This window comes from Melopsittacus undulatus, chromosome 5 (assembly GCF_012275295.1).
Source record: "Melopsittacus undulatus isolate bMelUnd1 chromosome 5, bMelUnd1.mat.Z, whole genome shotgun sequence".
Lineage (NCBI taxonomy): Eukaryota > Metazoa > Chordata > Aves > Psittaciformes > Psittaculidae > Melopsittacus > Melopsittacus undulatus.
Genome location: NC_047531.1, coordinates 30418299 through 30431911, shown reverse-complemented (window position 1 = coordinate 30431911; position 13613 = coordinate 30418299). Strand labels below are relative to the sequence as shown.

The 13613-nt window shown below is 36.4% G+C and overlaps 1 protein-coding gene across 2 annotated transcripts in view; it reads left to right on the top strand.

The window, feature by feature from the left end:
• MAGI2 (membrane associated guanylate kinase, WW and PDZ domain containing 2) overlaps positions 1–13613 on the top strand; it is a 724927-nt gene that overhangs the window by 632298 nt on the left and 79016 nt on the right. For both annotated transcript variants that reach the window (XM_034063203.1, XM_034063202.1), the window contains exons 11-12: positions 731–762; positions 4914–5103. In XM_034063203.1, the coding sequence (XP_033919094.1) occupies positions 731–762; positions 4914–5103 (222 nt within the window). The remainder of the gene's footprint in view (positions 1–730; positions 763–4913; positions 5104–13613) is intronic.

Below are 13613 nucleotides of genomic sequence, written 5' to 3'. Positions count from 1 at the left end.
ATAAGATAAAACCAGTGTTTACAACTAATATTTCAAATTGCCTCCTTTTATGAAATGGCCATATCTGGAGTTTTAAACGTTTATAAGCTACAATAGTTGAAATAATGAAAGTCACTAAAGCAAGCTATTAGTCAGAAATAACAAAGGAAAAGGAGCTAACTAGTTGTTTTGAAGAGGTAGTCAGGTCTGACCACTTGACAAAAAAAAAACCCAGGACTGTCAAAACAAGCAATCCTCCCAAGACTTGGCTCCCTTGTCTACACTGATAAACCAGTTATTTTTCTTCAGGCTTTTCTGCTAAAAAAATCTCTTGTATTATTAGGTTTTGTTGATGGGATGTTCTGAATTGCTTCTTCTTAAAGGTGCGACTGCATTTGACACATCGAATACCAGGTCATTTTGTGTCTTATCCAATGTCCACCAAGACATTTGGAAGTCCTTTTGCTTAGTTCTTTTAATTTCAACCTAATCCCATGCTGTTTGTAAAGTATGGCAATGATCTCAATAGCTCCAGCTGCATATATATATATGCACATATATATATATACACATATATGTTTTCTTAGAAATTTTTCCTCATGTTTTGTGTTCTCACCCCTTGTGTGTAGAGAATTTTCATATATATCAATATTATCTACAGACTTGAATGAGAACAGGGGCATAGATACCACTTAGTCTCACTCTTTATGCATCAGAAAAATCTGCTAATGTTATTTTTTGTTTATTTCAGGTTTCTTTTCTCCATGGAAAACTCCAAAGCCTGTAAGTTCCTTTTCAAAATTATACACATTGAGTTTATGAGTACCATTCAAAGCAAAATTATGTAGACTTTCATCTAACCCTCCTGTTCCCAGCTCATCAGATGCCTCTCAGCAGTGCCCCAGCTCCAGGTGAGACAGCATCAGGGGGGCCTCACTAACAAGCTCTGCAGAGCTGTTGATTTGGAGTCTGCCAGCAGAAGTTTGGAGAAAGGAACATGTCAGTTTTAAGACGGATGTCAAGAATAAGAAATACAGTGACTCAGAAATGAGGGTTCTGGAGGAAAAAGTAGCAGAAGGCCACAGCAATGAGTTCAGTTTAGTTGACTTTCTAGTTGGCGATCTCTTCAAAATGGACACTATGCACTTTTTCTGGTTCAGAGGCACTTTGAGCTTAACATCCTTAAAGCGATTGCTGTTCTTTCTTGCATTAGTAGATCTAGAGCTGGAAGCAGTCATACTTCAAGTGAGAGCTTGGACTAGATAACTCACTGAGGTGCCTTCTAACCAACATTTCTGTGTTTTTATGATTTTAACATAAAATCTCAAGGTATGAAGATCTTTCCTACTGTAAAACTGTAAGCAATTATGCCACATTATATAATATTTTGAAGTTGTGACAACATTAACAGTATAAAAAGAAATTGTAGGATACTAGTTTTGGTTGTCTGTTTTGTTTTGGGTTTTTTTAGTTTGGTTTTTCATTTAAAGACCTTAAAGGAGTTCTTATCTTTCATCAGAGGTGTGTAGAGCAAAAAGAGCCCTGATTCTCCCTGAAGGCTTCTAAGAGCAATAGGAATAACAATGGCAGTATGTTTTAAAGGATTTATAGCTTGTTTATTTGGAAGTGAGAGGGATGAGGTGTATGTTGAATCTGGACAACTTCACATAATTTCATACAGGATCATGGCATGTTTATTGCATACAAAAATAATTTTTGTAGCCTGTCAAGTACAAATAGCAACTAATTAATTAGCAGATGCAACTCCATCAGACTGCTTCAGCTTGTGGTGGTTTCTATGTAGAAGGCTAGAAGATGGATGCAATACATTTAAATAAGTATTGCATAAGGCTTTTTATTCATCTAAGTAGCAAGACACTTGTGAAAATAAATCTGACCATTAAGGTTCCTGTCTGACTGGGATGCTCTGGCCACATAGTGGAGAAGCACCCACCATTCTTTAAAGCAAAAAGGGGACCATGAGCCATTTGCTAGAAGAGAAGAGACAAGCTTATTTTCCTGAAGCAGTGGCTCAGGGATAGGGTGCACTGCATCTCAGTGTGCTCAACATCCCAGAGTAACGTGGGCTGATGGATACTTTCTATGCTTTCTATGTATATAGTGCATATATCTATATCATAGATAATACAGTTCGATTAGTGCAAAATGAACTTGAGGAGTGTCACCAAACCATTATGCTGCCTGGTGCTCAATAACATGCTTACTTATTCCCAAGAGTGCTTTAATCTGTGAGCTAGTATTATGATAACTCACATTGCAAAACACTATGTGACGATTAACTAATTAATAAGGGTTTGGGAGATATAATTCCCCTTGTGTTTATCTGTTCATGTAACTATTTATGATAGCAGTATTACCCACAAGTAAGAATGTTTTACTGAGTTTTTAACTGCACACTTCACACAATTAGACATATGGGACTCAGTAGGGTTTTGCCAATTGATCTTCAGTTTTTTGTCCTTCCTCCAGGGAAAAGTTTGTTCATCAAAGATAATTATATGTTCCTTTCTCTTTTAAAGCCTTCTTTAAATATTTTAATGTTACTCAGTTTCACAGTGAAAGAGGTAAGTGTTCTGTTTCTCTGGACTGTCCAAGAAATTAGAAAACTTTCACTTCTAGATACACAAGGCCCCACATGTCTCTCTGCTTTCTAGCAATAAGATAAATAGTTTGGTTTCAGTGATTTGTCCATTTTAGATCCTCACTGAAGGTAAAACCTAAACATAATTCTCTGTTTTCCTTGATAATAAGAAACTTGTACTGATCTCAGTTCTTCTTTCATAATTTAGACATAGGGATCTTAATCAAGTTTGTTTCTGGAGACCTTTGAATTTACATTTCCATGATACAATGATGTACTGCATATATGTTGATATATACCTGAGGAAATGCCTTTAGAGTCAGAAGAGCTATCAAAAGTAGCATTGTGTCATACATGAGACTTGCCACATAGGCTAATTTACCCAACACGGAGGATAAATTTATATTGATATAAAGAGCATCTGAAAGTACCCTAGATACTTTCCTGTACCTAAGCTATTTTGATGAAAACTGAGGTATCTTCGTATGTCACTGTATTGCACAGGGTCTATATACCTGTAGTGCCCTCTTATATCACATCCCAATTGCTGGTTTTTGTATATGACCCAAAATAAATTTCTCTTTCTTGAACATCATTGCAAATATTGGATACAGTACTCCATATCTTCATTATAAGCACTTCATAGCACTAATACTTTCCTTCCTCAACTTATACCCAAAGTGAACTAGTAGTGCTCGAGAGTCACCCTGTGATTGATTGAAATACCTACATCTTTTTTTTTCATTGTTGCCAGTGAAGCAGCCCTGCTTACTGCTGAAACTCTGACAGAAGCACAGCTTAGTTATTATGCTACTTTGTATAAAGAATGAGGCCCTCAACAACTTAAAATGGGAAATAGACATATTCTGTTTATTTTGAACTACGAAGCTGAGTGTCAGATCACCTGTGGTGTGCAGAGTGGTAGTTACTCAGCATGTTCACAAGGAAGACTCTAAACCATCTGTAGTCCACATGCTTGGTATGGAAAAAGCTTCATCCTGTTAATCATCAGAATAGAGAGCAAAGCCTACCTGCTGAGCCAAACACCTTCTGAAACTGAGGAACTAAAGGCAAATGATAATCACAGAATTTGTAGAGCAAGGTTGCTGTAAACCTGCAATCATCTTTGATAAGGCACTGCTGATACAAAACTAGAAGTCGTTGGTATTTAGCTACAGCTCAGTTTGTTACCAAGAATCATTTTTTGTATAGTTAAGTGATTGTTGGTTTATGTGCAAGAACACGCTCTTCTGGAGGCTTTGCCATCCTTTGCTTCCGGAGGGGTCACAGGAAAAGCCAAATATTTGTTTCCTGGGATAAACATTTGTATTTTAACTTAGCTGCTTCAAATATATTTGCTTACGCAATTTAATTAGTAGGTAACTAACTCCTTCAAAAAGAAAAATGAAGATCCCCAAGTCTTCTTTTGCGTAGTCTGTCATATTATCTCCTTTCTAGCTTCATATACTTGTGAAATCAGTAAGAACTGTCTTGGAGAAAACATGGATTGAGGTGACTTTCATGCCACATGTACTTTTCACGTACACTGCTATGTAATTCTCTCCTGTAGATGGTCTGGAAGAGTTGAAAAGCTTATCCTGCGCTTGGGAGTTTGGTTGGATGATGCCAATGTAATTTTTTATATAAGAAAGAAAAAGTAAGAATGACAAAGACTCCCTCAGAATAATGTCCACTTTTCTCTCAACATGTTCCATACTTTATCGTTGAACATTTGATTATCAGTAGATGCTCAAATACCTGCTGTAGTAATTCTCCTTTTGTTTTGTTTTGCTGTTTTTCCTCCCCTTCAAGTGAAGCTGTAAATTCTGCTCACAGTTACAGTAGTCTTCTCCCTGGGCAAATAGCTATTTTCATGCATTCTCAAAACATACAACATTAAGGTCATTCAGTTGCTACCCAGTTTGACCACTTCTTTGTCAGGTGCCACTTTCAGTTATGGATTTTAATGAATCTGATAATTGTATCTTCACAGACCCACAGAGTCCATCTTTAGCAGAATAGCTTCCAGTAGCTCAGCACATTCTGTGAGAGGCATTCAACATGCTTCAGAGGTAACACTGGGCCCTAATCCACATGGGATCATATTATCCAAGAAAGATCACATCTTCCCACAAGCAACAAATTAATAAGTAAATTTAACCAACTCATATTATAAACAGCACAGCACACACCTGTCATCTCAAAAGGCAGCAAACAGATTTGCTAATTTTACAAAACACATCTTCAACTGAAATCACTGCTTTTGGTCTCCTTGTGGAAGTCACAGTTTTTGCAAAACTTCGTCTTTATTCTCTGTGTGTTTTTATTGCAGATGATGGAACGATGGGAAAATCAAGGCAGCCCTCAAACAAGCCTTTCTGCTCCAGCTATGCCTCAGAATATTCCCTACCCACCTGCTCTTCACAGGAGTTCATTTCCCGATTCAACAGAGGCCTTTGATCCACGAAAACCTGACCCATATGAGCTGTATGAGAAATCAAGAGCTATTTATGAAAGTAGGCGTAAGTGAAAGCCCTGTTCACTGCTGACCATTTAATATTTAAGCTTTACCTATGAATATATCACTGATGACATAATTTTCTGTAATTAACTTTTACAATCTAAAGAAAGCAATTACAATCCCAGCTAACAGAGGCCATTATAAATTATTCAAAAACTCTACACTTGCATATTTTCCTAGATTTGCCTAGATTCTGAAGTTTGACTTTCATAGTGTTTTTTTAGTTATATTTTTGCCTTCCTCATTTTGACTTAAATCCTTAGTGAAGAACCATGTACGTGCCACCACAGCTTGGAGTGCTAGTTTTCTTCATAGTTAATCAATAGGTTGTGAATTTATCAGCAAGAAAATCATTTCACTTACTTCCACTTTAAAGTGAAATTGATTAAAGAAATTTCAATTTTGTCTGTTCTTGCAAAAAATTATTGTGACAAGTTTTCACATTGTCTTTGGTAGTTAGAAAGAAACAGCACTAAGTACTGTTTGAAGATCTACACAAAACAGCACTGAGTCATCAAGAGTCCTATCTTGATTTTTTTCTCATGTTTTTGGGTGATATACCACAAAAATATACATTTTCCATTCAGCAGAGTCAGAATTGTCTTCTGTGATTGAAGCCATCAAACCAAGAGTGAAAAAGTGCAGATTATAGGCTTCCTGCATTGAAAAAAAAAATCTTTGAAGGACAATGAAGTTATATATCCCATATATGTATATATATGTGAGATACATACTTATACTCCCTCTTGTCTTGATCCCCAATATGAAGAGTTCTATATTTACAGAATAACCGTAAATATTACTGAAAGCAAATAGGCTAAATCCATGTTTGCCCTTCATAAGCCTATGAGAATATCAATCTGATGTCAGCTACAGAGATTGGCTTATACCCCAAAAAAAGATATAGTACATCCAAAGATCTATTATGCCATTCAATAAAAGAATTAAGTGATTCATTATTATTCATAAGTGCCTTCTATGAGATTTCTGCATATCTGCTTGTCCAACGTGAACTCCAAACTCTTACTGATACAGTCTGCTATATAGAGGAGCTTATACTACACCAGGGGAAGAACTGATAACTTGTAGGATGGAGTTATGCTAAGGCCTGTATTTAAATGATTTAGGTGGATTTGAGTTCTGTTCAAGAGACAACTGGATATTGCATATAAGCCTTTTTCATCCAACTACTTAGACAAAATAAGAATTGAAAATTCTGAATCTGCTAGGCCCAAACCAAGAAAGTGAGGAATGAAAAACAAGACTGCAGTAACCACTCCTCCCAGATTCGCAGCACTCTCTTGATTTTCCAGCTGATCCTGAAAGCTTTAATTAGTTTTCTTCTGATGCTTTGAACCCTTTGGTTCTGATGCTTTGTACCCTTTGCACATTTTCTCTACACCTTGATTTGACAGTTTCCAACCAGATCTCTTCTGCATTCATTCATATCCCTTGGTCATAAATAACTGCCCCCAAACATCTCTGTTCTCCCTTATGTTTTTGTTTCATGAATGCCATAAACGCACATTTCAGCAAATTCAATTTGTCAAATGTTTGATTGCTTTTATTCTTTACATAGCGCTAGTGTTTACTGAAGAGAGAAACAACAGGCAGGAAATCCATTACTGAGTCAAAAAATTGTCATCTAGATAGAGCATATAGGAGGGAAAGTTTCAAGATAATACACACTTAGTTTCCTACCATATGGCTGTGTCAAGTTGGTTATCTTCAGTAAATATGTACACTTAAAATACACAGGAAAAGTTCAGTTACTTTGAGGGGTTTTATAAGTACTTCTTATCTCGAAATTTTCCTTATCTCCTGGCAATACCAGAAAAAAAGGAGGTACATCTTCTAAAAATAGTGCAAAAAAGTGAAAAAGCGTGACCTGGAAAACTCAAAAAGAAAGATATTGCTCAAGTTTTGTTTCTCTCACAGTGAGACTCTGTTACTAAACAGTTCATTTTCATACTGCTATAGCTCTGAATTTCTGCAGATTCTTTTATCGGAGGATCTCACCAAAGTCAGCATTCACCGGCACCTCATCAAAGCCTCTTGCTTCCCTACCAGGGGGTTGAGCAAGCTATGCATCACAGTGTAGTTCTGTGAGGAGCACAAATGACATGACTTGAAGCAGAGCAAGAACTAGACCCAAGGAGCCTTATTCACAAGCCTTTGCTCTGGCTGCTAGATATGCTCATCCCTACCTAATGAAAGGGGCTTCAAGCAGAAATTCTCTGTGAAAAAGGATTGTTTTCATTCTACAGGAATGTTTTTCCACCTTAAGAACACGAAGGACCTGCAGGACCCTGTGTTATGTGGAGATTTCATTATTTAATGATCATATATGAATTACAAAGGACCATTGACTCCACACTTGAAACAGTTTTGTAGAGACAGTTCTGCTAGTACAGCTTGGAGACAAATCAAATCATGCATTAGTACAAAAGCAGAGTGGAACTCTTCTTTGTAAAACATAACTCTTTGGAAAATTGCTTGTCATGAATTAGCTGTTACCTGTCAGATCTTACCTGTGAGCTATCACCTGAGGCAGGTGACATCTGCCATCACCCATCAAATGCGCTCAATATTTCCAAGCAGCCAGAAAAGAGCACAAGGTTTTTCCAACTGATGATCACCATATCATCCAAAACAGTTGCCTAAAAGCAAAAGAAGGGAAATTGTTTCCTTCTTTCTTTGTCTTTGCTTTCTTGAGCTACGTCTCTCCATGTCTCTGCCTTTGTTTTCCCTTCTTTCTCTCTTCCCCCACATACTGCCATTTCTTCTCCCTGGTAAGAAGAACTTACCTAACTTTCTGCTGTTACATTATTTTGCAGTACTCTGAAATGGAGGAGAAGACCTGCTCGCTAGCTGGATACCCTTTCCTTTTTCCCTCCAATTATTAATTATAGACAAATCATTTAACTCCTTTTTCCTTATGAAAACTCTTAGAGTGTGACAGTGTGACTCTGCTAATAATGATGTAACCTACGTACAGAAGATAGAATATGGATCAGATCAGGAATTTCCTAATAATGAAAAAAATATAAAACTTGATATACACCAGTTGTTACAGATGTAAGTGGACCTATACAGTTGTCACTGGGAGAACTCATTCTGAATCTAACATTTTTCCCTTTATGAATTCTGCTTATCCTCTCTTATATTTTCTGTTGAGCTCTGTTCATTGTGAAGACACAGCTTATAACAAACTTTGACCAGAGGTCTGTGTAGGCAGACATTAGTCAAACAGGAGATGCAATGTTGTTGGGAATCATAATGGCATTAATATTTCACTATTTACGAAACATGGAATAGAAATTTGGGGTTATAATCTGCTAAAGAATGCAGTAAAAATATTTAATTTTTTTAGTAATTAGATTAAATTTGTCCTTCAGTCAGTGTGGTACTCCAAGGCTGGTGATGTGACACAGAAATGCCAGGAAGAAGAATGAGATTAGACAGTGATAAGCTTTCATTAAAAGTGAAATCTGAGCGACTACAGTTCCACCTTTTACTGGAAGGTTAAAGGTTTCTTGCTTCAAAATCTCCATCGTATTTTTTCCTCTGACCACAGTATCATGAATTTCCCAAGTTCCTTTCAAATACATCAGTTGTCTTATGCACTGTAATTTATTTTCTTTTTCTGTAGAGATTTAGACAAATTGGAAAAGAACCAAAAAGGAAAGTCAACCAACAGCTGTGAAATATGTAAATAGCAAATGTATTAGCATAAGCCTTATTAGCCTTTATAAAATAAGGGTGTTTTCTTATGCAGACTTATGAATACCTTTCTCTAAGGGTCACAGACAAGCACTAACATACATATTCACAGGCTACCTTTCCTCTGAAATATTACTATAGGTATTCAGCAGAGCTGCATTAAAGTATCAGCAATAAGAAAGATTTGTGAGACAGAATTATAGTGACTAATAACATGTAACTTTGAAAATAACATCCTTGCAGAAAAATAATCAAGTTTCCTAAATTTGATATGCATAGAACATTAAAAAAATATATATATAATAGTACATGTATAGATCTGGATGTGTTGTCTATGCATATGTCTATGGCATAGTCTGCAGCTATGCAGAATTTTTTGTCAGCGATTGTTGGCTGAAGACCTACATAGTTACAGACTTGAAAAATTGAAGGAAATTTTCCACATAATTGTTACTGCAGTTGTTTTAGACAGTGTATTTCTGACCAAAAACTTGCCTCTAACAATTCTTACATTTTTGCTCATTGCTTGTCTAAAAAGATTCATATTTTGGTTTTGGTGCTTTGGAAGGATATAGACATATGTGTGTATATTTTTACATACATAGCACTATGATAGCATTAAAAACATAGTATTCTAAAGTATTATACAAATATAAATACAAATACAAATATAAACATAAATATAAGGGGGGAAGGGGTGTGTTAAGGGTTTGGAATTATAAATTGAGAAACGTAGGTTCTAGTTTCAAATCCTGTTGGGATCATTTTGCCATATCTGTCAATATTTCTATTCACAACTTACTGCCCTGTATATCAATAAGACATGTCTGACTTCACTTAGTACTGGTAAATTACTAGGTATTACTTACTGTTACCAAAGTACTCCTTATCCTAGAGCATGACCAACTGAGTTATAGGAAGGTTATTTCTCAAAGTAATTTCTAAACAGACAGGTTGTCGTTTTCCTTGCAACTGTTGATACCCCACAAGCAACAGCACAAAGAAGGTCTAAAAACTTGTATTACTAAATGAATGGAACCTTTCTTTTAATGAGAAATGATACATAACAAAAAGAGAGGAGATTTAGAAGACTAATGTCAAATAATATTGTATTTTTCATCACTGCAGAAAGAGTTACTTGCCATGACAAAATGGATTTGTTGGTTATAAGAACTGACAGTGAAACCAAAAGCATTTTCAAGTGGAATTATGAGAATATCATCATCACAGTACTGTGGATATAAAGTAATTTTGATTGCTTGGATTGCAAAGTAGGTCCTAAATGACCTATGGTAATATGAAGTGTCAGTTTTACAACTGATGGTGGTATTAAAGATACTGTATTCCTTTCTCTTGAACAGTTTACACTTTATTAAAAGGTATACAAATAGATTTTCATCTGCATGTGGTAGAGTGTACTTAAGAAGTCAAAGTAATGGTTTAAGAAAAATTAATTGTAAGCATTGAGGAATTGTTCACAGGTGCATGAGACCAATAAGAACTGCACTGCCTGTGTGCCACTTCGAACTGCTGCTTGCCCAGCTTTGGAAAGGGCGCTGCAGCATGATCATATTCATTCTGCTCATCTGTAAGACTCCTATTTTCCTGAAGCATGGCTAGGACTGGGATGCTGAAATACAAATGTTTCCCAGTGATAGCTTTCTTCCATGTAATTAGCATTCAACAAAGTATGATCCAGACAATAACTCAGTATATACAATGAATACTACCTTCCCTGTATTTCATCAGCATAATTCTTCCTCCAGATACTACCAGCGACTCCACTGGTGCAAATAAGGATACCCTTGTGCCATGCTGTAGGTAAACTGTGGACCTAGGGCTGTATCTTGACAGCAAAGAAGTCTCCTATTTTCACCACTGGTTTCAGTGCAGTCAGGATTTTGTCCCAGGTCTTGTTTATTGTTTGTCTGTTTTCATAAATATTTTGCAGCTTTTGGTTTCAAAACCATGAGTGTAATATATCTTAGATTAAACATGAAGCCAGATGTGCAAGCATTTTACTATCCTAATAGCAAAAGTAACCTTGGCTTTGCATTCCTCCGATTGGAAAGAACCTTGATGTATAGCAAGACTTTTGAAATGCACAGCTGCATCTTTGCTTTCCAGAGCACAAAGAGTACTCCCCTTAGGGGAGATTTGTTTCAGTTATAGTTATATAAAAGTAGCAGTTCAGAAGAATGCTTTTTAGTTTTACATTCTTGATTCTTGTATCTAAAAAAATAATACAATGAATTTACCAAGTATTTTATCATACATTCAAACTCTACTTTGTAATTATTTCATTCCTATTTCCAATAAAGGACTACAGCTACTCATGGCAACTGCAGAATTTCAACCAAAAAGGCTTTATATGGAGAGTACAGAAATCTTATGTCAACAATCTAGAACTCTGTGCACTTTGAATGCACATTCCTGATGGCAGTGTTGGGTAGTCTGGTCTCTTTGTCCTGGCCTCTCCAAACATGCCTTCTGCTGCCTTATTTCTTAAGTGGAGACAGGAGGTTTAACATAGTAAGAGTTTAGAAAATGACAAAATGAATTTAATAATAAGTAAATGGAAAGTTTTAAATCACCTTGTGTAAAGGTTAGTTTCCTATAAAAAATAACTGACAGGTTTTTATAAAACAAAGCTTGCTAGATCTCAGTTATTTTGGTAAAATTACTGGATCAATCAGTTTATTTTTATCAGATAGAAGGCACCAGGATGTGCACAATAGCATGCATTCTGCTTGGTTGAGGACCACTCCCAGTGGTTCTTCCTGTTCACTTGGAAGCTGCTATACTGTATGGTATTTGAGCCCAGAACTATGTGAGTTTTGGAACAAACTACCTATATCACTGCATTTGACATAGGGGGACATTGCTAATAAAGTCTCTTCTTACATGTTAAAAGTTCTTCCCAGAGCTTTCTTCTTTTGAAGTTTTCTACTAACAGTTTGTCTATGACATAAGCACAGCTATTTAGAGGATCTATTCTAGTATTCAAAGTGCCAGTGACATCACTACAAATATCCTGTACTGCATAGACCCAGACTGCTGACAGCAGATCCTTCCTAAAATGAGCACTGCTTTGCTGTAGTTACCAAAAAAATCATGTCTGCACTTAGGTTTATCTTTCATGTAATCATACATTTAAGAACTTTGAGGATTGATTCAACACCTTTAGCATAGCACAGTTCCAATTTTCATTCCCTAAACTACAATGCAAACCAGTGCTAGATGCTGAATAGTTTAATACAAGATAATAATTAACACCATGAGATTCTGTATAATTTCTGCAAGACAAAGAAAAGACACCTATTCGGGAGCAAAAGCCAGTTCAGACTTAATGAGATTAACTTTAAAGGGAACTACCTATTGACAGGCACTTCTGCTTCATCACAAGCAATAGCTTACAAAAGAGATATTGCTAAGTTACTTAAGATATATGGCTATCTTAACATAGCAAGTTGTTCCCTAGTTTGTCACAGTTTGAGCATGGTTGTGCTTCTTTCACTTTGCTACTTGAGGACAGTTCTGGGGAATATTAGGTTGACTGCAAGCAGAAATGGAAACACAGGGTGAAGCAATCTCACAGCAGCTCCAAAGAGTAATTCTAGCTGGATGACCAAGAGAAAAGGCTTGTGTCCTTTCAAACCTAAAAGCATACTGAACCTATCAAAATTTAATTGCTTTCTGTAGATTAAAGTAATTCTGTCTCTTTTAAGAGTGCCATTAAAATCTTGAAAGGATGTGAGTAAAAAAATCATTTCTCCAAGTTCCCAGTGGAGCAGCATCAGTTTCAAAGTTTTTGGTTTTCAGGAGCTGTGCTGGTGCACTAATTTACATTTAGATAACACCTCTCATCTTGAAGGATCCCAAATCACTTTACAAAATCTTAAGGGTGTAAAGGAATTACCTCCTTTAACCACCAAAGTGTAGATGTGCAGTGACCTATAAACTAAAACACCAAAGCCCACATGACTCAACTCTTAACACAGCTGATAAACACAGATGCAATAGGAACAACAAATCCAAAGGGTTGTTCCCATCCAGTGGAATCCCTAGGCTGTATTTTAGGTAGGCAGGGTAGAGGTCACCTGAATTTGAGCAGGTCATGGCTGAGATGCCAAAAAGGGCATAAGACATTCAGTGGCTTCCATATCTATTTCTGGGAAAATGTCTTTCCTCCAGAGCATTAGTTCAGTATTGACTCAAGTGAACTATGAATTACTCAGCTGCTACCATGACAGTCCAAACTCTTCTAAAGTGGTAAAGCAGCTGCCCACAGAGGAAACAATTTCTTCTCTTTTCTCTCACCACATCCACATATTTCGAGAAGGTTAAGACAAAACTGCTGTCCTCCAGTGCATTCTCTGTGTTATTTCTGCCCTGAGCTATCTGCTTACAGCATTAAATCCACCTCTGTTGTCCTTCTCAGGAAGATATTATATACTAATATGTTGCATCACCATCCTAGAGGTACTGATGTAACAGACCTTACCCTGTTTATACCATGAAACCTGTGTGGTATGATGTTCTGTTTTAGTCACATTAATGTGTTAGTAAAGCAAAAGGTGGTTTATTTACCTTTTTGGTTTTGGTGAGCCAATAGAAATTGCATCTGGTTTGGATGTTTTGCAATTCACTCTGGATGAGATAATAAAAGAGATAACAAACCAGAAAATCTTAGAACATTTCAAAATCAGGAAAGAAAGTGTGACTGAATTCAGCTATGGACTTGTTCCAGTTCCTTCGAATGCCAGCAAAATAGTTGCATATGAAAAC